The sequence below is a fragment of the Sarcophilus harrisii genome, chromosome 2, assembly GCF_902635505.1.
Source record: "Sarcophilus harrisii chromosome 2, mSarHar1.11, whole genome shotgun sequence".
Classification (NCBI taxonomy): domain Eukaryota; kingdom Metazoa; phylum Chordata; class Mammalia; order Dasyuromorphia; family Dasyuridae; genus Sarcophilus; species Sarcophilus harrisii.
Window position 1 is genome coordinate 506,318,066 of NC_045427.1, and position 25,955 is coordinate 506,344,020.

At 34.3% G+C, this 25,955-nt stretch overlaps 1 protein-coding gene across 2 annotated transcripts in view; it reads left to right on the plus strand.

The window, feature by feature from the left end:
* Nucleotides 1–25,955, plus strand: part of UNC13C (unc-13 homolog C) — a 668,923-nt gene that overhangs the window by 304,015 nt on the left and 338,953 nt on the right. For both annotated transcript variants that reach the window (XM_031955232.1, XM_031955234.1), the window contains one exon: nt 23,594–23,763. In XM_031955232.1, the coding sequence (XP_031811092.1) occupies nt 23,594–23,763 (170 nt within the window). The remainder of the gene's footprint in view (nt 1–23,593; nt 23,764–25,955) is intronic.

Sequence of the window (25,955 nt, forward strand, 5' to 3'; positions counted from 1 at the left end):
ATGTAAAAACGTAAACATTAAAAAAATTGAGTTTCAAATTCTTTTCTTTTATCTCTTCCCACCTTGAGAAGACAAGCAATTTGATGAGTTTTATGTGTGCAGTCATGCAAAACATATTTCCATATTAGTCACATGTACTTCTTAACAATTAAATTATTCTTGTTTTGCTCTTGAAAAGCCCGACCACTACTTCCTCAGTTCCTATAGCTCTCTTCATGACACTCTCTTCTAAGAAGTCCCAAAGGTTACTTTTATACATCCTTGCTTCATTCCTGGTGCAATATTTTAAGAAGTGCAGTTGCTTTTTGTCCCTTTGTTAGAATGCTAGTAGGAATGAGTTAATGTTGGGCTGGAAATGGGAGAGGATAAAATTGACAGTGGTTGGAAGGTGATCAGAGGGCAGTGTGATGGGAATGTGAGTGCCTAAAGACATGGTGAGTTAGGAACACAGGTTCTAAGTCAGGAGGAGCTGAAGTTCCAGGTTCCAGTCTGAGGAGGGAGAAGGTGTTTCATTCAAAATATGCTGTGATGTTTAAAGCATAAATATTTGGAATGCTTTCTGGCAAGCCATGTGCACTGCCTTGCAAGTTGGGACAAGTTGGCGTACTTCTCTAGGTCTCAGTTTCCTCATCTTCAAAATAAGTGAGTTGGGCTTTTCCTTCCAGGTCTAAATCTGTGTTGTATAGACAACTTAACCTGAATATAGGCTTGATAGCATACACTTTGAATCTCATAACTTTAATTATGATTTTATAATGAAATATTATTTGCAAAAGAAGTTTAAAAAACAAAAAAAAGCAAAGTCTGACTAATTCTTAATGAAAAATTATTACCTTTTCTCAGAAAACTGAAGTGAAAAATTCTTAATCTGGAGGGACCAGTTAATGGAAGTGAAAGATTGGAGCTTAGAGAGGAAATGATCCTGTCCTCTTAGAATTCATTGTAGTCAAGAAGGCGAGTACTAGACATAATCGGCTATGTATCTTATACTTTTTTAAAGTAGCTTTTAATAAAATATGATGAAAGATATTGTTATCACCTGGCTTAATGTTCAAAGAGGACAGATGGTCAAGAGGGACAGAAATAAAGTTCTGATGTCATAATTCCAAATGAACCAGATAAAGAAAAGAAAAAACATCAGGAAAATAATATAAAATGTTATTTCACAGAGAATTTTCTAATCCATTTTAAAATGATACATACAAAAAATGGAATCAGAGATGCTTAAGCAAGTAGCATACCAAAGACTGCAGGGATGAGCAAGAATGGTATCACACATATCAGAAAGAATAAGTTTTAGAATAAGCTAAAGCTAATAAAAATTCCAAATGCAGATGCCATAAATTCCAGGCTAATATATATTATACTTATTGATCCCCATAAAAAAGTAGATTAGATTTTTTCAGATAGTGGATTTATTAGGGAAAGTGGTAAAGACTAGAAACCAGCAGGGTTTGTTAAAAACAAATCATGTAAAAATGACCACATTTTCTTTTCCTTCAGAGTTCCTAGAATAACACTTAAGAAAATTCAGTAGGAGGGCAGCTAGGTAGCACAGTAGATAGAGCACCAGCCCTGAAATCAGAAGGACCTGAGTTCAAATTTTCCTCAGACACTTAATACTTCCTGGCTTGTGACCCTGGGCAAGTCACTTAATCTCAATTGTATCAGAAAATTTTAAAAAAGGAAATTCAGTGGATTTCATAAAAAACATTTGATAGCCTTTGGATAATAAAAGCATTAGTTAGTTTTTAGAAGCAGTTTGTTAACAATGGTAAGGAATTTGATTTAGAGTAAGATGGCTAGGTTTAAATCCCCACTCTGCCACTTAATTTCTTTGAGACACTGGGCCAGGGACTTATCTCTGGGCTTCACTTACTGACTTTCTCTTGTTACTCACTGAGAAAAAAGCAAAAAATTACAACACTCCATAAAAACAGTACTGGAGAAAGTCTATGCAAGAGCAATGCATATTCTTTGTGATTATTATGTCCGACTCTGTGACCACATTTGGAGTTTTCTTGGCAGTGGTTTGCCATTTCTTTTCCAGCTCATTTTATGGATGAGGAAATTGAGATCAAATGAGAACTCCGGACTTCCTGACTTCAGTCCCAGTGCACTATCCACTTTGCCACTTACCTGCCATAATGCATAACCTTATCATACCTCAAAAGGATTTTAAAATGGCAAAACTGATATTTTCAAATAATGCAGTCAAACTAATCAGGTCAGAAAACATGTCAGCAAAATTACAAAGTAATTGTAATTACTCTTTACATTTTTATCCATAGATGCTTAACTTGTCGAATATGTATATACAAGACCAAAAATATGTAAAATTAAGGTGATGTATTTGATCAATAGATTAGCAGATTTCTGGTTTTAGCACCTCTGTACACTCTTAAAAATTGTTGGGGATATTCCAAGGAGCTTTGCTTTATACAATTTATGTCTATTGATAACTTATTGTATTATAATTGAAATGTCTTAGTATTATTTTCAAAATAATTTTTATCTTTATACTTATCTAGAATAATGGGTATGACCGTACTTTAGACAGATTGTGAAGGACAATCCAAGAATCTGCTAGAATTTGAGACCTCCCTGGGTTCTTGAATCACCTTTTGAGAATTCCTGGAATATATGTTTGCTAAGGCCTCTTCCACTTCTAACTCTATGAACCTGGAGTGATAGAGACATTTTGACTGGAAGATAATATGGTAAGATAAGTTCACACCTTCCTAAATGACTGGCTTCAAAGAATATTTGAAAAGAAGATTGAGGTCAGTTAGGAAGGAATGGACCAGTCCATTTGTGAGATGACATGATATCATAAATGATTCATAGCAGGTCCAGTTTCTCTATAAATTGTGTGTGTGTATGTGTGTGTGTGTAAAACTGTGAATATATATATGTAAATAGATATATCTTTACATGTGTATATATATGTTTGTGTGTACATCTATATATGCACAAACATATATATTGTCCCAATTTATTATTATTTCTGTTCTTCTTAGTTTTATTAATATTATTATGTGAAATTCAATAAAACTCAATAAAACTATGAAGATGGCCCAAGGCTCTTTTCCTAGCCCTATTCTGTTCAATAGATTTTTTAAAAATTTAGAAAAAGGCATAAATTTAATATTTATTAAATGGGGCCAAAGCTGAAAGAGAATGGGAAATGCAGTGAATGTCAGGATTGGGATAGAAAAAATTCCCACAGGCTATAAATACAGGTCTAATCTAACAAGATAGATTTTAATTGGATAAAAGGCAAAATCCTGCACTTGGTTTGAAAGGTCACTAACATGAATACAGGAACAAGGACACTTGACTAGTGAGCAGTTCCTGTGATATAGTTTGGGGGTTTTAATGAACTGCAAGTATGATATGGCTTCCAAAACCAAAAGGTAATATAGTTTTAGCATATGATAGACGAAGGATGCAAAAAACTTATACTCAAAGGAGAAAAAACAGAAAAATGCAGCAAGCCTTTTAAAATAATCATCCTTCCATGACAAGTCATACTAGAATGAGGGCATTGTAGCATGTGAGGGATGTCATATCCATATTTTAGAATGGATATTGACAAAATGGAATACAACCAGAGGAGAAGATGGCAAGGGATCTCTAATCAATATTTTATAAGGAACATTTGAAAAGACTAGAGATGATGACCCTGCAAAAAGAAAATAAAAGAAAAAAGGATATAATTGTTATCTTCAAAAAACTGAAGACATTATGTGTGAAAGAGGAATTAGACTTTTTTTTTTTTTTTTTTTTTTTTTTGCCCCAATCAGGGTTAAGTGACTTGCTTAGACACACATAGAAAAGTGCCTGAGGCTAGATTCAAACTCAGGTCCTCCTGAATTCAGAGCTGGTGTGCTATCCACTGAGCCATATAACTGCCTCTAGATTTGTTTTGTATGTTTCCAAAAAGGAGAATTTGGACTAAAGAGTGAAAGTTATAGGATGGCAGAGTTAGTTTCAAATAATAAATTATTTTTTTAATTAGTTAAACTGAATGAAGTACCACAGGAGGTAGTTAAGTCTGCAGCACTGGAAGTATTTATGCAGAAGTGTGTGGAATTGAATACTGGCCAGCGAACTGGATGGGTCATGGGGACTGGCCAAATTATACCAGGAGATTCAGTCCTGAGGATGATACAGGAAATCAGATAAGAAGGAAAAAGGGACCAAAGATCAGTTTCCTGTCTAGGGGTCCAGGGAAGGGCTCAATGAATTGGTTGGTTGTTGTTGTTCCTTCTTGAAGAGGACCAAAATGGCATCACTATTAGAATTGAGTTACAGTTTGGCCAACCGTGGCTGATCAGATCAATATGAGCTTGGGATGCTCTGCCATAAGTCAGACACAAATAATCCCTATGATCATGTAGGGTAGATTCTCTAACTGCACATCTCATATTTCTTTTAGGTTAATTCACTCCTGCTCTGCTCCTAGAGCACAGGACCTTCTCTGATGAGGGTCTGCATGCTAGGTGGTCCTGTGCCAGGGTCTCTCACATCATGAATCAGTTCTAAAGTTCTTAGGAGGGACCTTGAGAATGTCCTTGTATCGCTTTTTCTGACCACCTTCTGAGCGCTTGCCCTATGGGAGTTCTCCATAAAATCATTTTTTGGCAAGCACACATTTGGCATTCGAATAATGTGGCCAGCCCAGCGGAGTTGTGCTCTCTGCCGTAGAGTGTGAATGCTTGGCAGGTTAGTTCTGCAAATGACCTCGGTGTCTGGTGTCTTATGCTTCCAGGTGATCTTCAGAATCTTCCCAAGACAATTCATATAGAAGTGATTCAGTTTCCTGACATTACCAATGGAGTAAAAACTCCAAAAGCACAGGTAGTTAGGTCAGCAGAGATTAATTGCTTATACGGACAAGTCAGAGATGGTCTCTAACAGTGCTGATTGGGAAACAAGTCAGGAATTGTTGGTTCAGTTTAGGGGAACCTTGTTCATTCAAAAGTTCCTGAGCTGTTTCATAAAGATTATCCAGGGAAATGGTACATTTCAGAACTGAGGTAAAACACTTTGAGCTACGGGCCATGTCTTATGCCTTGTTCAATACCAGTGCTTCTCCCTTTGACCAGGAGTGGTATGAGATGTGTCCATCTTCCCAATATGTAACAGGTATTGTAGCTTTTTTGCCAAGTATGATGTTAAAGAAATTTGTGGGAAGAGTCCCTCCCTCTGACTTTGGAAGAATCTCTAGAATCCTTGGGCTGAGATAGTATCTCATGTTTTTTTTGTTTCTTTGTTTCTCTGTTTGTTTTTCCATCTACTTTATTTTTTAGATATAAATTGCCTTATAAATGCATAAATTGAGTTTATCTGGAATAGTGGTTAATTCCATATTACTCCAAATTAGATATTAGCATTTTTTCATTCAATTTCCCATTTTAATAATCAGCCTAAATTGTGTTATAAAAAAGCAAAGTCATTTTAAACACAAAAATAATCATTGGGTTATGGCAAAATAAACAAGCTTATATTTTAAAATTTACAAGCTATTGCAGGAATGCTAAAAAAAAAAATGAAAAAGTACTTTGAATATCTTCTTATGACCTTCTCCCTCTAACTAAGAAGACTTTGACTTGTAGGCTGTATAGGAGAGAATTAGTAGCTTTTGATGATTTCTTCATGACAGGGACATTCAACACTGTGAGACTGTCAAAAATAAAAATTTTAATGCTTCAAATTAACTTTTTTTCTAATTATTATGTTTTTTTTTTGGTTCAGTCATTTTTCAATCATGTCTGATTCTTCATGATCCACTTTGAAGTTATCTTGAAGATAATGGAGTGATTTGCCATTTCCTTCTCCAGAATTACTACACATAGAAATTCTCAAAAATATATTTTTAAATCACAAGATGAGTACAATCTCTCAGATGAAAGAGAGATCCATTGGGATGATAGAAGAGTTCTTAGTTTTTTATTTTGTCATGAGCCCCTTTGACAGATTGTTCAAACCTATGAACCCCTTGTCATAAAAATGCTTTTAAATACATAAAATAAGATGTATGGTACTACAAAAGAAATCAATTATATGATTATCAGAAATTTTTAAAAATTTGCATATTTTAGATTAAGATAATAATAGCTAGCATTTACAAAGTACTTTAATAGTATTTTCAAAGTATTTTATACATAGCAATTTAAACAACTTTGGGAGGTAATTTTTAAAAATCAAAAGGTCAGTGGGTTAGGCAATATATTTTCATATGCATATACGGATTTTATTTTCTCTCTATTAGCCAATTGCTACATTTGGGAAGAGGGAAACAAGAGAGAGAGAAGAAGAGAGGAAGCAAAATTGAAAAGGAGAGGGAGAAGGAAAGACACAGAGAGAGAGAGAGAGACAGAGGGACAGAGAGAGAGGGGGGGCGGGGGAGGGAGAGAGAGGGAGGGAGGGAGGTCAGAGAGAGAGACACACACAGAGAGAGACAGAGAGAGAGACAGGGAGAGAGAGAGAGACAGAGAGAAAGAGACAGAGACAGAGAGAGAGAGAAAGAAAACCAACTGTTCCTTTGTAGAAACTATTTTTATAGCCCTCTTATTTTTCACCTGAATTCTGTTTATAGTACACTCCATGGGATACCTTTATACTTTGGAGACAGGCTTTTTCTTTGTCACCCATTAATGCATATCACGACAAAACCTCAGTTTCTGTTGACTTTCATCCCCCCTACAACTGTTATCTTACAAAGACCTAGGCCACAACCTTAGGACCAGTCCTCTGCCTCTCTTATGATGTTGTGTTTAGGGAGTCTCTACCAGACTAATTTGCATGAAAACAAGGACCATTTCTTATCTAACCTGTTCTATCGCACCACAGTATCTGCCTAGGGTAGATTTTTTATAACTGTGGAATTGTACTGCATTGCTCTTTGGCCCAGGCTGACTTCCTGTACTCCTATTTCCATTCATTATTTCTCAGGTTTGCCAACTTACTCAGAACTTGGCTAAAATTTCAGTGCCCTTCCTCCCCCACACTCTTTCTTTCATTACTTGATTCTCTTCACTCATTAATATCCAATTTCTCCTATACTGTGCTGTCTTAAGAATAAGCCCACAATTCACCTTTCAGTTTTTAAGTTTTGGCTCATTATTAAACAGTTTATCTGTTTCCAATTTTTTTTATAATTGTTCATTTTCTCTTCCTGCCCCATTATCTCTATTCAGTTATTCATTTTAGACTTCTTTCAATTATTCTGCTGCATCAATTCTTCTAAGCATTCTGTTTGCCCTTTTCTCTCTCCTAACCTTTCTTTAACATTAACATATACAGGTGTAACGATTTAATTAAATACAGAAAAAAATGGTTTTATATCTGCAAAATTTCTAAGAAAGCTGAAATTATTTCATCACAGAGATTTCTTTTTTTTTTTAAGCAGAAAAATGAAAACTCTAGTCCTACTTTATGAAAACTCAGGCTCTCAAATTTTTAATATTAGAAAATTATGAGTTTAATAGTTGTTCATTGACATCTCACTCGGAATAAACACTATGCTAGTATGAATCAAATGGATGAAGTGGCTAGCCTCTCTGCCACTAAAGATATAGTTTTCCATACCCTCCTACGATTAATTTGGATATTTCTTTTTTTCTTGATTTTCTTTTCTTTTCTCTTTTTCTTTCTTTTTTTTTTTTTTTGGCCTAGGAACAATATAATGTCCACTGAGGTTCATGTGATTCCCTCTTCTGCAGCATTATGGAGTTTATATTAAACAACAAATTTAGAGGAGTATATTCACAATTACTCAGTGCCCCGAGACAAGAACATCCCTAACATTTAGGCAGAGGTTTGATTTTTCTGCTTTAATTTGAAAATATTTTTATCTTTAGCTAATCTTTGGCCTCTTTATAGTAGAGGCAAAATTTAGGTTAGCAGAAGTATCCAAATAAAGAAGTTAGTAGAATACCTAACTGTGCCTATTAATGGAGAGCCACTAGGAAGGATTTTTGGGAAAAGAGAATAGACCTTTCATTGAAATTCCCATTAGTTCTTGAAGAGTAAACATAATAGGAGCAATCCAACCTGACCATCCCAAGATGCCTCTGATGGCCCTCCTTGATTACTACTCAGGCTAATCTCTTTTGGCCCATTACTCTGTGCCATCAATTATTTTGGCTCAGCCATTGAAGTCCATATTGCTTCCTCTCCAACTGTCTTTGTTATGTCTTTCTGATTCTATAACTTTCTCTGTTTTTTTTTCCTTCTCTCTTCTCCATTCCTCTCTCTGGAAATTTTTAAAATTCTTGCTAAAAATAAATCCAGCCTCCATTTCTTGTTCTTAATCTCTGAAGAAATAGAAAGTTAGATTCTCAATTTAGTCTAAGTCTTGCCAAAATGACTATTCAACCATTAGTTATAATTATATATAGTTATATAATATAATATAATAATATATAAAATATTATATGTATTCATATGCATATATGGACAAATTTATGTATGTACATTTATCAATATATATGTATATATACATGTGTGCATGTATCTCTACATCTATATATCATAGTCCATATTTTCAAAGATCTCATTTTTAGTAGAGAAAATAGGATACATATTCAAATAATTCACTGTGAATTGCCTTGTGAGTGGAACAAATTGAGAACCATGCAAGGCTCAAGAGAAAGAAGGAATATGATGAAGTAGAAAGAATAAAAAAGCAAAATCATGAAGAGAGGTTCAACCATTGCCAGACAGGTCTACTTAGGAAATGAGACTGGTTTAGATTGACTTAGTTTGTTATGGGCAAACAACAGGAAAGGAGAGCACCAACAGTAGATTAAAGATGGGCAGGGAGTAGGATGAAAGGTGATAGGAAATAAAAGAAATAATCAATACAAATTTATTTTTAAAAAAAGAAAAAATAAAAGATAGGCTGAACCTAACTAATGGAGGCACCTGAATGTCAGGCAAAGAAAATTCGATTGTGATTATTAAAGAGGGTTTTGTGTGTGTGTGTGTGTGTGTGTGTGTGTGTGAGGGGGGGGAGCGGGGAGGGAAGGAGGGAGGGATAGGGATAGAGAGAGAGACAGAGAGAGAGAGAGAGAGAGAGAGAGAGAGAGAGAGAGAGAGAGAGAATTTAATTACTAATGGAATAGTCTATGACACTAGGAAATTATATTGTAAATCTGGAGCTAGATAATATCTCAGAGCCTGTATTGTCCAAACTCTTTATTTTCCAGATAATGAAACTGAAAGTTGGGAATTAGAATGATTATTTGCCCAAAGTCACACAGGTAATCAGCTTTAGAGGTAGAATTTGAAGTGGCTACCCATCCTGTGTGTGTTTTTTTTTCTAAATTTGTTTGTTTTGTTTTTACATTAAGACATACTATTTCTTTATAGTCTAATGGGATACGGTTTGGGGAGCAGGTAGAGAAGAAAGAATATAGGGGTAAAGAATAGATTATGTGGCCCTTCAAAATGTTCCATCCTGTGCATCTATACCAGACTGGTACAAGCTACAGTAAAGCTTTGAGATATCATTTAGGCAGTAATTTTAATGCTAGTGGTCTTTGTCAGAAAATGATCCTAATCATGGAATTCAATGCCTATTTCTATTCATTTATTCATCGTGTCTTCTCTCTTTCTAATACAGGGTTATTTCTAAGTAGTTCAGCCCAGTTCCACAAAGAAAACCTAATTAAAAGTAAATTGTTGGGGCTGTTTGAATCCCCAGCTATCCTGTATATACAGGGTGTCATTGAATGCAACTGAATTTGTATCCAGGACTCTAACCTAACATCTTCCTGTGTTTTGGAATCAAATTTAAAACAAATAAGTTCAGCATTTTTGACTCAATAATGAGTTGTATGCCAATATTCTAATGGAAATAGACTACTTACTTCATAATTAATCAATAACAGGAAATGTAAAAGTTGACTCTCTCACAGTACTTCCATTTGGTAGGTCAGAGTTCGAGGAATTAAGCTGTAATATGAGAATTGAATTGCTATATAAAATTCTGATGCTGTCTTGACTCCGGATGTTTCCTTTCAATGAGGCTATAGTGATAATTTCCTCTACGAATAACTTCCTTCCCTTAGCTAAGATCAAAGGACATCTATTGCAACTAGGAACTCTTTGTGTATGTGTGTGTGTGTGTGTGTGTGTGTGTGTGTGTGTTTAATAAAGCTAACAGACATCCCCATGTCTGGAGAGGCAGTGTGGTAAATTTCCACTGATTCTACTGAATCAAGATCCAAGGAAGATTTTCTCCCAAGACATAGTGCCTGCTTGACGATGGGCAAATATTTAAGACCACAAAGCACAGGGTAGGTCTAATCTATTTTAAAAGAGGGAGTTTGTTGAGAATTCCATGCCTAGATGACAGGACATAACACACAAAAAAATTAAAGATTGGGAGTTGTTAAGATCAAATAAAATGAGTCATTGTTTTCTTAGTCTGGTTTTAGTTATGATAATGAAAAGAAATAAATAGATTACCTTAGCTATAAGGTAGAAGAAAGGAGTATGATGTCCTTAAATTTATGAGAGCCTGTGTTCATTCTGTCTCTGAGATTTTTGAATTAGACTTGTTTTAGATTGTGTGGCAGTAACAGGAAGACATAGTGTAAAGGAGGTTGTGTTCTAAAAATGTTTTTCTTTTTTTTTTTTGTTTGTTTGTTTGCTTTTATTAAGGCAATCGGGGTTAAGTGACTTATCTAGTGTCACACAACTACGAAGTGTTAAAGTATCTTAGGTCGGCTTTGAACTCAGATCTTCCTGTATTTAGGGCTGGTATTCTATCCACTATGCCATCTAGCTGCCTCTTTTTTTATAAAAATAATAAAAATGATTTGTGCCATGAATAAGTTAAATATTCAGATACTCTTTTAAAGGTGACTCATTTCCATCTTCTTAGCCAGTTTCCATGATGAGAATGAAAATCAATGAAAAATGAAATCAATGAAAGTCAATGAAAAAACAAGCTAAGTCACTCTAAAAGTCAGTCTGTGATCTTATTTTTAAGGTTTCAACGGCATTTCTATTGGGTTGCTGTTACCTTTTGATTTGCAGGGATATGTATTTAGGGATTTGGGAAATAAAGGACTGAACTGAGAGGGCTGGGATATTGGGATTGGAAATACAGGTATCAAGACAAAGGAGAAATCTGTAGGTATTAAGGAACAAAAAAGGGATTTAAAAATTGAGGGATGGGGATTCTGGGTATGATGAATAGGATTTGCATAATCAGTCAGTCAATGTATTAAGTGTATTATTAATTATATCAATGTATTAAGTGCCTATCATGTGCTAGTTATTATGTAAATACTGGGAAACAGAAAAAGGCAAATGATAGCCCTTATTCTCAAGGATCTCAAAGTCTGATAGAAGAGACTACATGCAAACAACCAAGTCTTTTTAAAAAAGCTATATAAAGGGGAATAATTTTTGAAATAATGAAGAATGAGGGAAGCAAAATAAAGAGGAATCAGGAAAGTTCTCTTATGGAAGGTGAGATTTAATTGCAACGTGAAGGAAACCAGCAGGCAGAGATAAGGAGAAACAGCACATATAGGATTGTGGATGTTGGGAAACTAGTCACTAGGGAAGGGGTGGAGTGTGAGGAAAAATAGAGGAGAAGATAGAAAATGGATAAAATTAAAAGTAAAAATGGGAGTAGAGGAGTAAATGTTAGAGCTTGGGGAAAGGAAATGAGTTTTGAATTCAAGGTATGTGATTTAGGGCAGAAGGAAGATATAGAATGCTAGAATGAGGAGAGAAGTAGTTTTAAAAGGATGAGGATAGATGAGGAAGAGAAGAGGGGAGTGTAGTAATTAAAGGATAAGAAGGAGTTTGGAATATTTGGGTTTGGATATAGGAAGAATTCAGAGAAAGTCTATGGGCAGAGATTAAAGTTCTTTGCGAGTAAGGAAGAGGATCAAACCATGAGAATTGGGTTTAGAGTAGTTGGGTATGAAATTTGTGTTATGAAGTAGAGGGAAGTAGGTCAAGATTACTCTGTAGGACAATGGAAATTTACATCTAGGGGAAAGTTAGGCTATAGCTTAAGGGATAATGGTGAAGGGTGTGGGAAATTTGTATTTAGTTTGGGGTTTGTCATTGTAGTAGGAGTTTTGAACATTGATGTGAGATCAAAACATAGAATATGAAAGGAGGAGGGAAGAGAAAGATTATGTCAAGTTGAAGTAAAATAATGTAAAAGAAGGGGATGAAGGAAAAGCCCTTGTGGAGATTAGGAAGATGAGATGGTATATAGAGGAGAAAAGCAATGTGGAATGTTAGAAAGAAGAAAGGACTGTAAAGATGACCTACCTAGCATTTGTGTAGCATGTTAAAGTTTGCAAAATACTGTGTGTCAGTATATTATCTCATTTTATTCTTACAACAACGCTGTGAGGTAGGTGATCTTAGTTAGAACTCAGAATTCATCTAGACCAACTTCCTCATTTTACAGAAGAGAGAATTGAAGCCAGAGATTCTGTACTTGGAATCTGGAAGCCTTTGTTTGAATCATGATCAAATCTAGTTGTATAAGATTAAGTTTTCCCATATGTAAAATGGGATAATATTTGCAATAAAATTGCTTCACAGTATTTTTGTAAAGTAAGTTTTAGTACACCTTAGGGAAACTACAAAAGTAAGAAGTTGTGGGGAGGTGGGGAGAGGAGTGGGCATTATAGACTTATGGATAAGAGTTCTTGGAGGATTGGAGAACAACATTAATTTGATTTATCTTGGCTCTGTACTGCAACATAAATGGGGGTTCTTATGATTTCTACAGAGTATCTGTGCCATTTTATACTGTTCTTCTAATAATCGAGCTTTTTCCAGATCCTGGAAAAACCATTATATACTTAGAATAATGTAGTAGATCAAATCCCTAAGATCAAGGTCTTAAGTGAAAAGTTGAATTATTGCTAGTGTATACTGACAGTTTGTTCTTGGTTTAGCAGGTTTAGCAGCATTTGTACTTCTTTAGAAAGTAGAAACAATTGTGTAATAGTTATCAAGAATAATTAGTTGTAATAATTAAGAAGTAGCCTCTCTTTCAGTTGCCTTGGGGATTTGAGTATTGAGTTCCTAGACAGCTTTCCAAAGTCTCTCTTCCCTTTGCCTCAGATATGATTTGTGAGCCTCATCCTAGATATTTGTTTTAGAAAGAGACAGGATACATGATTGAGGATGTACACACCAGAATTGTGAGGAAGAGCACTTTATCCAGAAAAGTAACTACCTAATAAGAGTCATTACAATTTTGAAGTCCATATAAGATTTTTCCTTTTTGATTCTGCATTGATACAATTTGATGGGATTTAAAAATCTACCCAAGAAAGGCAACATAAAGAGTTTTGTATGTTTTGTTTCATTGGCTAAAAGGGTTTCATTTAAACATAAAGAAAGAAAACTCAATTTGAATTCAACATTTTCTTACTTGAATCTGAGTTACAATAGGTGAACCAACCAGAATGACAGGTGCTGTGCAGAAATTGGCATTTAGAGAAGTGATAAGGCATATAAATTATCTTTTTAATAGATCCATAAATACAAACTGACGCTTAATAAGAAATTTATAAGGTTTACCAAGAAAATACAGTCGTAAACCTTTCTAGGACTCTTAAAAAACAAAATAGTTGTTAAAATTTATATGATTATGCCATTACTAATAATATAGGTATCATTTAGAATTTGTTGTTCGTAAAGCACTTTGTACATATTATCTCATGTGACCTTCCCAATAACTCTGTGACATAGGTACTATGCTTGTTCTCATTTTATAGATGAAGAAATTAAGATTGCACAAAGTTAAATGACTTGCCCAGGGTCACATGGCTAGTAAATGTTTGTGGCAGAATTTGAACACAAGTTTTCCTGGTTCCAAGAATAGCACTCTGTCCATTGTAACACCTGGCTGCTAGAAAAATCTATTGTTTTGCTATTTTTTATTTATCTGTCTTTTGATCTGTCTATTTATTTAACACTTTGGTTGTCCATGGTTTATGCAAAAGACATGGATGACCTCAGGTAGACAGGAATTAATTGGTTGCAATCTACATCATTGTAGGGAGCACTCATGTATGAAATAGTAGATCTGTTTACCTATCATAATACTAACCTTGTGTTAGACATTAGGAATTTTCCTTTAAGTTGCTGAATTTAAAAGGACCATCAGATATGTAATACCCTTTTTCTTAGCTAGAGCTTCCAAGGACACAGTTTCTGGTATGAAATCTCAAATTTCACTCTAGTATATATACTTTGCTATTTTTCATATTTTTACTGTTTCCTATATTTTTTTTTCATCCAGGCCTTTTATGTAGGGAATTCCTCTGTAGAAATTCTCTCAAATGAGATAAATAGTTCATTTATAACTTAGTCCTTTATAAAGCATTGTTAGTGACACTGAGAGCTTAAATGAATCATCATGGTCCTACAAACAGTATGCACGAATCAAAGTTAAGAATTAAACTGGGGTTTCTTGTCTCTAAGACCAAGTCATCAATCTGCTTTGCCATGCTACTTTCTCATTACAAAATTACCATGATTGCTTCATCGCGAGAGGCAGCGTGGCATGGTAGAGAACTGGCTACAAAAGAACTGGATTCAAAGTCCCATTCAGTTAAATAATGTTTGTCTTTTATCTCAGGATTTTGGGGGTAAAGGAAATAGTAAAATAAAAGTCAAATATACCCTACTATCTAAAATGATAAGTTTGGTCCATTATGTGCCCAAGAGTGACATTTTTATGGCTCATTGATATTTTTAAGTGTTTTACATACATTATCTCATTTGAAACTCATGACAACCAATGCAGTAGATTTGGTTTAATGTTGGTTTACTGCTAGGGGAGCTGAGTTGGAGAGAATTTTAGTGACATAATTAAGCATCTGATGCAGACTATGAACACAGATCTTCTGGAAGTGAAATTCACTACTATCTCCATTATAATATGTTGCTTCTCTGAAGTTAAAGAAAGGATTTGGATAAATAGAGAAGCTAGTTAGAGCCCAAAAGAGAATTCTGTTAAAACCATTGATAATCAGTAGCTTCCAGCAGTTTCCCAGTTCATTGCCCCCTTAATCTGATTTTGTGTAGGGAAATGGGCCAAACTGTTGAATTCATGCTGATATTTTCCAGGTAGTGTCTCATCTTTTCCATTTACTGAGGGATAGATGTATGTGCATACATCAGTATCAATAGTTGAATTACTTAAGAGACAATATAATTGCTTTTGGAAGAATAAAAGAAAGGAATAAATCTAATCCTACCTGCTTCAAAAAATGATCTTATAGTTTTACATGACAAAAGATTTTATTATAGAAAAAATGCTATTTGTTGAAGACAAAATTGTATCAGATTGTTAGATATTATAGAGAATGCTCCAGAGGAGATATGTAACAAAGGACATGATTTTTTTCAGCATTAGAGGAACAAAGATGATATGACCTAATTCTTAGTAGTTTCTTTTAGACTACTTTAATAAAATGAACATACACATTAAGGGCAGACAAATTCTGACTATAACTATCAAATCTATCTCACATGACCTAATTCTTAGTAGTTTCTTTTAGACTACTTTAATAAAATGAACACACACATTAACAGCAGACAAATTCTGACTATAGCTATACAAATCCTTCTCATATTCACCTGTCGATATAATCTCTTTAATCAGACATATTATTTAATTAACTTATAGTTTAATTACTTATTTAGTGAACTAAATATTAAAGGCTTTATGGGAGAGATACATTTAGATTGTGAGTTAATGGTATAGAGTACTCCCAGTGGGGAAATTCCCTCTATTAGTGAAGATTAGCAACTCATTTGTAATTTAAAAATCATTTTTCTGTATCATGCTTTTAATGCACAGCCTGATAACTGACCACTGCTTGGCAGTTTCGCCCTAGTTTTTGATGGTGTTTTGTTAGGTCATATATCATGTTTCCTGTAGACATCTAACCTCCCAGAAATTTTCTTGGAGATTACAGCATAATGCTTTTGTCTTCCTAACAAGAATATTTTCCTATTCAAACATATTAGGTACTAGCTGATTTCCATTTCCAGGGCTTGTTGCAGGGTCCAGTTCATGGTGAGCAAGCACTGAATAAATGCTTGATGACTGATTGACAGACTACTAGCCTGTAATTTCATCCAAAATGAAGAAGCCCGTTGTATATGTAAAACTTCTGCTTCTTGGGGTTATATTAATATAAATCTAACCTTTTAAGAATAAGGATGTGAATGAATGAATCAGATATGGCATTAGAAGGTAATAAAATATTGCTCTATAAAAATGTTGAACAAGCTGATTTTAGGCCTGGAAAGATTTACATGGACTGATGCTGAGTGAAACAAGCAGAATCAGGAATGTATTGTACACAATAACAGCAAGAATATGTGATGATCAACTATGAAAGACTTGGTTTTTCTCAGTAGTTCAGTGATACAAAGCAATCCTAATAGACTTTGGGCAGAAAATGCCATCAGCATCCAGAAAAAGAACTATGGAGATTGAATGTAAATCAATGCATGCTGTGTTATAACTTCTTTTTTTTTTTTCTATTTTTTTCCTTCTCTTATGTTTTTTCCCTTTTGTTCTGATTTTTCTCTCCCAACATGATTCACAAAACAATATGTATTAAAATAAATTAATTAATTTTTAAAATTAATAGCAAGTTACACACACATACACAGAAACACAGAGAGTAAGTATATGACAGCTAGGAAAATGTGCTCATAGTGTGCTGTCATAAATAGTGTACTGATCCTGGAGTCAGAAAGACTTATCTTTGTGAGTTTGAATCTAGCCTCAGTAACCTATGTAACGCTGGACAAGTCACTTAACTCTGTTTCCTCAGTTTTCTCATCTTTAAACTGAGCTGGAGAAGGAAATGGCAAATGACTCTAGTATCATTGTCAAAGACAACATAAAATAAGGTTATGAAGAATCTAATCAACAACTGAGAACAAATGTCATATTGAGAATGTAGGATCTGATGAGAAATTAAGAGCCTGGGCACAAATAGTGGGCATTTTTTAAACTGTCTTATAGATTCCACTAGAAGTTTTTGGGAAGTTATTCGATAGCACCACAAATTAATGATGTCTCCTTGTAAATACACAAGTCTTTATTATCACAGAAGCATTTTATTAACAGGTTAAAGAAAATAAAATACTGTTCAGAACAGAGCTCTTAGACAATGAAGAGATATCTCTCCCCCATCTTATTCTCCAAAGACCTGTTTATCTCCTTAAGAGTCCTGAACAGGTCAAGCTCTCAGCACATTTTGTCTTTTAATAGTATAGATTTCTTCTCTAAACCAATGTAGCTCTTGGCAAATACCAGCCATCCTTCTTCAGGAGATCCTATTTCCATATGAGGAAAATTCCAGTTCTGCTTTCTTGACAGATTCAGTTTGTTCTGCATCATGCTTTTAATGCACAGCCTGCTTGGCAGTTTCACCCTGGTTTTTGATGGTGTTTTGTTAGGTCATATATCATGTTTCCTGTAGACATCTAACCTCCCAGAAATTTTCTTGGAGATTACAAAAATAATAGACTTGTCCAAGTAATTCAGAGTCACACATCAGGTTCATATACAGTAACACCAAAATTTGGGGATCATTCTCTTTACTGTACCTTGGTGACTTCTGAATAAGTTCCCTACCTGTCTTTTTTTCTTTTCTCATCCATTGTGTATGTCCATATTGTGTATAACTGTATGCTACCAGGGCCATAGAGAAATGAGGGAAGGAAGATGATTCAGAATTAACAATTTCATAAGTTCTATCTCCAACCCAAAGAGCTTTCTTCTGTAAGATGAAATCAGTTTGAGGTGTATCATCCTTATAACATTTTATACAAGTGAAACATATATCAAGACTCACCTTAGTCTAATGTCATAATACAGGAGAATTGGAAGTGAAGCTGCTAATTAGGAGAAAAAAATCTCAAGAGGGAAGAATGAAGTTTAAGGCAAATGAAGGAAGGGCCTTGTTGCTTTGGCTACAGAAACAGAGATGATGTTGTCTATGGGTTTATATCAATGCTTCAGATCACTACTAGAGCCTTCCTTTCCCACTTACCCAAAGAGTCACTGTTCAGTCCTAACCACCCAGTGTCTTGAAATATGTCAATACCACATGTCTTCAAAACAGAAAATGGGAAACTAATTGCTCTTAATTACAAATACATAGAAAATAGCAATGCCGTGTCTCTCCAATTGTTTTTTAAATTAAGTAGTGTTTTATTTTTCCCATTGCATTTCCACTTGCAAAAGGTAGTTTTCAACATCAATTTTTGTAAGATTTTGGGTTCCACATTTTTTCTCCCTTCCTCTTTTCCCTCCCCTTCCCCAATATAGCAAACAATCTGATAAAGGTTATACATGCACAATCATTTAAAATATATTTCCATATTAGTTATTTTGTGGGAAAAAAAATCAGAACAAAAGGGGGAAACCACATCTCTCCATTTCAAAGTGTTTTTTTCAGATCTGGTTTCAAAATTTTAGTCATTCCAAAGTGAATACCTACAAAAATTATAGTCCATATTTCTTTAATTGACCAAGTACCAAACCAAAGTTTGTGTTTGGGAAAATAAATGAGAAGTGTCAGTGATCACAATCATATTCTAAAATTTTCTTTCCTTCTGGTAGTCCTCTATGATTTAGGCTGGAAGTTCCTGTAGTATGATAACATAAATATATATACAAATATACATACTTTTATCTTGTACATGCACTCATATATAAATATGTTTAGGTGAGTGTATATTCACATGTGGGTATACACATCTATACATATATATATATGTCATGTATACATGTGTGTATGCAGGTATGTATGTAAGAGAGAGAGTGTACATTTTCCCTTCCTTATGATTCCCCAAATCTACCCACCATTAATCACTGCTGGTCTCAAACTTCAAGTTAACTAGAGTCACTGATTTTCAGAGTGTTAATGGGCATTTGGCTAACATTTTCTCTATTTTAAATACATGAAAAAGGCTGTAAAATGGAGCCCAAGGGAGGCAGGACCTGGAAGTTGATTCAGAAGAATTGTGACCAGAGACTACATTTCCTTGTGATTTCTTTCTTATCTTTTAATTGACATTGTTCTATGATACTAGGTGATTTTTTTACTATTGTGGGTTTGGTAAAGGGGCTAGATAATTGAAAATGAAAATATTGTCATGTCAGAAGCTTTCCTCCAATAGCTTTTTCAATAGAATGTTGAGGACAGAAGCCATATTGCAAGGAGTTGAGGAACAAGTAGGTGGTAAAGACTTACAAAATGTACCCCAAGATTACAGGAGAAGTTTCTAGTTTCTAAGCCTTTCCGTCAGCTTTGTTCAAGCTTCATAATATGATTTGTTACAGCTCCAGTACTTCAATGTGAGGGGGCAGTAACTTTGATAAAATCTCAGAACATTCTTTATGTAGAGTCATTCATCTTAAGCTGGGTTAAACTGTATGCACTTGTACTGGAATTGAAGAGAAAATAAGGTCATGTTATATAACAGAAAATCCCCAAATCTTGGAAAATCAATTTGGTAGTTTGGTTAATGTGTATGTATGTTTGAATAGAATCAACTATAGAGCTGATCTCATTGATTATAAAAACAAAAAACAATAGTTTGTGTGTGTATATGTGTGTGTTACACACAGATAAATATACACTTACACATACTCTTATTAAAGTGTGTGTACTATACTCCCTCCTTCCCTATCTCTCTTTTTGTCCCTCCCTTTCTCCTCCTTTCCCTCTCTCATCTCACTTTCTTTCTCCCTTCTTCCTTCTCTCCCCCCTCTCCCCTCTTATCCCTTCTCTTTTTCTGCCTCTCCCTCTCTCTTCCTCTGCTTCTCTCTCCTTCCCTCCCTCCCCCTTTGTCTCTCTGTCTGTCTGTCTGTCTCTCTTTGTCTGTCTGTCTGTCTCTCATTTCTTGTCTCATTCAGGCTAAAAGAGAAAGGATTATTCACGTGTATTTACCCAGACTGCATTAGTTCATCACTCCTTAGAAAACCTGGTAGTCTCTTGATTTTATGGATCACCTTATTGATGTTGTACTTATTGGGTACATCCAATTGCCATAGTCTACTTAGCCCACTGCATTTTAGAGTTCCCACCAGCCTCAGTCTTCTGGTAGCAGGACAAGACGCACCTTGGCCAGTGAGAATAAATTGTTTAAAATCCTAAATTTATGCATAAAATTAAGGGAGTGAATAGCATTTATTCAACAAATTTGTTTTTTCCATTGTCACAAAAAAATGGAGAATTTTATGTAATCAACAAAGACAACTTCCACTGTAATAGACCACAGTTTTTGCAGTTGTTTATCCTACTTCTGATTATTGTGCATTTTTTTTCTTTAATTTTTATCCTTTGGATTCTTATATAGCACACTGTTAACTCTCCAATAAATATTCTTGCTTCGTTACTAAAGGACTGTAAGGTTGCTGCCTTGGGAACCAGCTGATAAAACTTCCTTTCTGCTAATTGTGTTCTGTGAACCAGACCAAAAGGTTTCTTTTCACCTGGACAGAAATAAAGGCAATGTCTGTTGATAAGAGATGGTGGCATCTGAAAAATTCTGATGTCTGAACTTATTCCATCCATTTTGTAATATGTTGTTTTGGAAAGAATACTTTGAAAAATTCACCTTAGAAAAACTTTTTTTTTCAACTTTCAATTTTATTTTCTTCTGTGTTTTCCAGATGTTTTATAACAGTGGTAGAATTATAACTATGAGGCTAGTTTTATTCAGGGTGAACAGTGAACTTATCATTACTTTATTATTTTAGTGGTCTGCAATTTCATAGGTTCATCTATTCTCTCTGAAGACAGCCATTGCAAACCCCTATACTTTGGTAGATAACCTCTAAAAATTAATAGATTCTTAGATTTTTAGAACTGGGAGGAATGATAGAGGCAGGAATATGCTGGAGCCAGCTTAAACTGGCTTTTGAGCTGATTCCTAAATTATCAAGGTGAACATTTATATCTAGAAAATAAAAACTACAAATCAAAGATTCATTTATTGATTTTTTTGATTGAAAGCAATGAAAAAAAATCAGTAAAACAGATTAAATTTTAGCATATATAATTTTTTTCTCTAGAGAGCTAGTGGTTAAGCATTGCACTTACATGTGTCCAACTCTCCATGACCCCATTTGAGGTTTTTTTTTTTTTTTTTTTTTGGTGGAGAGAGTGGAATAGTTTGCCGTTACCTTCTCCAACTCACTTTACAGATGAGGAATTTATCAGGATCACACAGATAGTAAGTGTCTGAGACCAGATTTGAACTTAGTCTAGTGCTGAATCCAGTGTGCCCCCTAACTGCTTATTTAATAAAATGTCCTCATTTTATGGATGAGGAAATTGAGATTCGGATGTAAAATAATGGCATTCAAAGAAATGATCAAGGGAATTTTTTCTGTTGGACTAACACATCCCCCACTGAGCTAGGAAACCTCCCTTCTGGCTGTATCATGTAGAGGGTCATATATATGAGTGTGTATATATATATAAACATAGATAGATACACATGTATGCATGTTTCTTTATATGTTATACATAATAGATATTACATATGTATGTGTACATCTCCACAGAGGATCACTCCTGCTCCATCTCAGTAATAAAGAAAACCTGCATTTGACTTTGGGCTCACTGACTGAAAATTTAGTATTTTTCTTCTATTCCATGTTGTTACAGCCATGGTCAAAATTCATTTCTTGGTGCCCAACTTCCTGGTAATGAGACTCTTCAAATGTAGTCTGGTACTAAGATGACAGATATTATACCACCTTTCTATACCTTCTCTATCTTTCTCTCTCTCATTCTTCTCTACTGCAACTAGATAGATATATTGATAGATAGACAGACAGATATATTTGTATGTACTTAGTTATTTACAAGATGGATTCTCTATTTCATGTTAGTTCCTTGAGGTTGTGAACTGTTTTTGTCTTCCATTTTATCCATGGCACATGGTACAATTCCTAGGACATAGCAAATGCTTCATAAATGTTTTTTGGCTGACTGAAATATAATCTGGTGCCATGGCTCACTTAAACTTTTTAGGATCTTCTAGAGAAATTTTCAAACATACAGTCATTTCTAGGTCCTAAAGAGGCAGGAATCAGGTGTGGCCTTGGATGGCTGATTATATAACGTATCTCTATGAATTAAAAAAAGTCATAAGCTAAAATATATCAATAATGATAATCATAATAATTAACCATATAGCACTTTAGGGTTTGCAAAGTATTTTTTGATTTTAATTTTTTCTTTTTTAGTTTTTATTTTTTGTAATGTTCTGGTTAACTTTCTGGAGGCCCTCTGAATGGGCCTTGGTTTCAGCAGAATAATCACCACAAGAATAGTCAGAAATAAAGTACAAAGTCTTTATTATCTCCTTCACAGTCTGCTCCTTTGCCTAGGGCTGGGCTAGCTTTTTAGGCAACCTTCAGATGGACCTTAGTCTTAGTGGAGGAATGCAGGAGGCAGGAGAGCTACCATGATGGTGGGAGATAGAATGTCCCTCTTCCAGTCCTTGTTGGTCCTTATATACTCTATTACAATTACATCATTATCCCATTGTGCGAACTTAGAGAACCCTTCCATCACCATGCTAAGTACTAACTATATATGTAAGCTAGACAACCATTGTCTCATCAATTCCTCTGAGCTAACACCTCGTTTCAAGTATACTTTCAAGTATAGTTCCCCAGAGTTCTGGCTCTCTACAGTTTTTAACATACATTGATTTATGAATTATGTTGGGAGAGAAAAATCAGATCAAAAAGGGGAAAAAACATGGGAGAGAAATGAACATTGCATGTGTTGGATTTACATTCAGTCTCCTTAGTACACAATGTATTTTTTTACATTTTTCTCTCTTCCTTTCTCCCTCCCTCCCTCTCTTTCTTTCTCTCTTTCTCTCTTATATACATACACGTGTTTGTATGTTCATGTGTATATTTGTGTATATAGACACACTACACACACACACATATATATAATTTATACATTTTCTCATTTTATCCTCACAGTGTCTCTATGAGGTAGATGCTACTATTATAGCCATCTGACAGATAAGAATAGTGAGGAAGAAGAGATTTAATTGACTTGCCCAGGGTTCTACAACCAGTGAATGTCTGAGGCAGGATCCAAAAACACATCTTCCTAAAACCATGTACAGCAATTTATCCACTTTGCCACCTTGCTAATTATGGGGAGGTTTCTTAATTCTATTTGATTACGTAGGGTTCCACAATCTAAGGGAATATATTATGGGTTTAGTTAGAAAATGCAACACTAAATCAAAAGCTCCGTTTGGCTATATGACAATAATACTACCAATACAAGGTGTCCCAAAAGTCTTCTGCAGCTTTAAGTATTTAAAGCCTAGAATGTATGGTCATGATTGGCTGTATATCTTTATATTCCCTAACATCCAAAACATCATAGACATAGATTATGTTATTCACTATTTTCTCAAGAATCATATGAATGTAAAATAAATTTTGCTCCCAGACTCCTTTTAAGACTATAAAGATTTATTGCTAACATATATTTATTTTCAGTGAATGCCATAACTCTACCGACCGAATCAAAGTCAGAGTATGGGATGAAGATGATGATATTAAATCCAGAGTCAAGCAGCATTTCAAAAAAGAATCAGATGATTTCTTGGGACAAACAATTGTTGAAGTGCGAACACTGAGTGGAGAAATGGATGTCTGGTACAACCTAGGTAAGTATCTTTATAATTACATAGGGAATCCTAATTTGAGTCGTGGACCAGAATTTCCATAGGTGTACAACTATGTCAATTGCTCTTAGATTTTGAGCTGTAGTCTAAATTTGGGGATGAAGCAATGTAATTTAACTGAAAAATAAAGATGGTTACTTCCTCACCATGCACGTTCAGAGGAAGTGGAGACTTACATATATGTAATAAAAAATTCCTATTGTTCTAGGATCTGTGATTTAATTAATGTAAGGAACTTCCTATTCCATTTATGTTATATATAGTTTATAGAATTAGATACCTTTCTGAAGCCATGAGAGGTTAAATGATTTGCCTTTCATCATACTCCTAAGTATCAATAAACAAACACACATAAGTACTTTCTAAGTGACAAAAACCATGCTAAACAACAATACAAAGAAAGGCAAAATAATACCTGTCCTCAAGAGGGTAAGATTTTAGTAGGGGATAAAACATTCTAGTAAGGGAATAAGTACATTCAAAATTTAGTAACTATTTCAGGAAGGCCTTCCTATAGAAGATGATAGTATATGTCAGAAACTCATCTGCTAGATCTATTCACTATGACAAATTGTATCTCGGCAAATTTTAAATAATTATATCATTTAAAAAATACCTTCAAAAAGTAAAATGCATTGGCAAAGATGTATGCCAATTTCAAGAAAAACAAATATCCAACAAATATATTTTTGTAGTTTATAACTTATTTGATTGTGGTTTCCTAAATGGGACTTAGCAACAATTTTTAAAAATATATTTTGTATTCTTATTTTTACATACATATCAAGAAATACATTTTTTATGTTTGATGGTAACCATATTTTGGGTATCATGAAAAGGTTTAATTATATTTCAAGTTCTAATCTTAACTAGTCATGAAGACATTTGAGAGGGAAGGACTTATGTAAGGTAGCATGCTGTATTTGAATCCAGAGTGATTGGGCATAAATCTTGCCACTGACTTTTAAGAGCTTTGTGGTCATGGGCAAGTCAGTTAACATCCATGTGTCCTTATCAGTTAAATGAAGACAAAAATAACTATAGTATTTACTTGTTAGGGTTGTTGTTAGACTTGAATGAGATAATTTATGTTAAATACCTCACAAAAATTTAAGTGGTCCAAATCGATAGAGTGATTGAGCTGGAGTCAGAAAGACCTGAATTCAAGATTAAACTTATTAGCTGTGACTATAGGCAAGTTTTCTCATTTGTGAAATAGGGATAACAACATATACTTCCCAAAATTATCATAAAGATAAAATGAGATTAACTCTAGAATTTTGAAACCTTAAATCCCTACACAAATGTTACTTCTGATGATGGTGTTAGTTGATGTTATTATTTATTATTAATAGCATTTTTAGTTTCTCTGTAGTTTATAATCTTAGAGACCTGACTGACAGGTCAAGTGACTTGCCTAGAACCACTAAGCCAATATGTTTAGAGGCAGGATTTATATAAGTCTTCCTAAATTTTAGATCAGTTTCCTATTCATGATGTCAGGCTCTCTATTCCTATTTACATTGGTAGAGGGTGTTCCTTAGAGAGACCTCTTTTTATACTAGCAATACAGGTCTACCCTACCCTCATCCCTAAAATAAAACATGGTTACCTGGTAAGCAGAAATTAAAAAAAAACAAAAATCTAAATTATGTACTTGGGAGGTAGTTGTAGATAACTTTGCCTTTGACCACTGACAAAATTAAGAGGTGATTTCTATGCAAAAAAGTTTATTGTGCCACAGAACAATTTTAAGACATCTCATTCACCAGAGTTCCTTTTAAAGAAATGATCTCAGAATATATATATATATAAAGAAATGATCTCAGAAACTTTTATTTAGCCAAAGCATTGGTTTATTTTACTTATATCACTCTCAGTCCTCAGTGAATCATTATCCAATAAGAAATAAAAATCTCCTAAGGTATACTTATTAGTCTATAAATACAGTTGCAACAAATGAAAGAATGCTTTTTTCTCCTTGAAAAATTTTATATTGACAATAATTTCATATTTGACAAATTTAAAGGGAAAACATTGTAATGAATGAGTCTACACAAGAAAGAAGGTGATTTTATAAGTTTTCAAGCTCAGATTAGGTTTGAGTTAAATTACCTAGGAAAAGTCTTCAGTATACCTAGTTTAAAGAATACTTTTTAAAAACTATTTAAAAA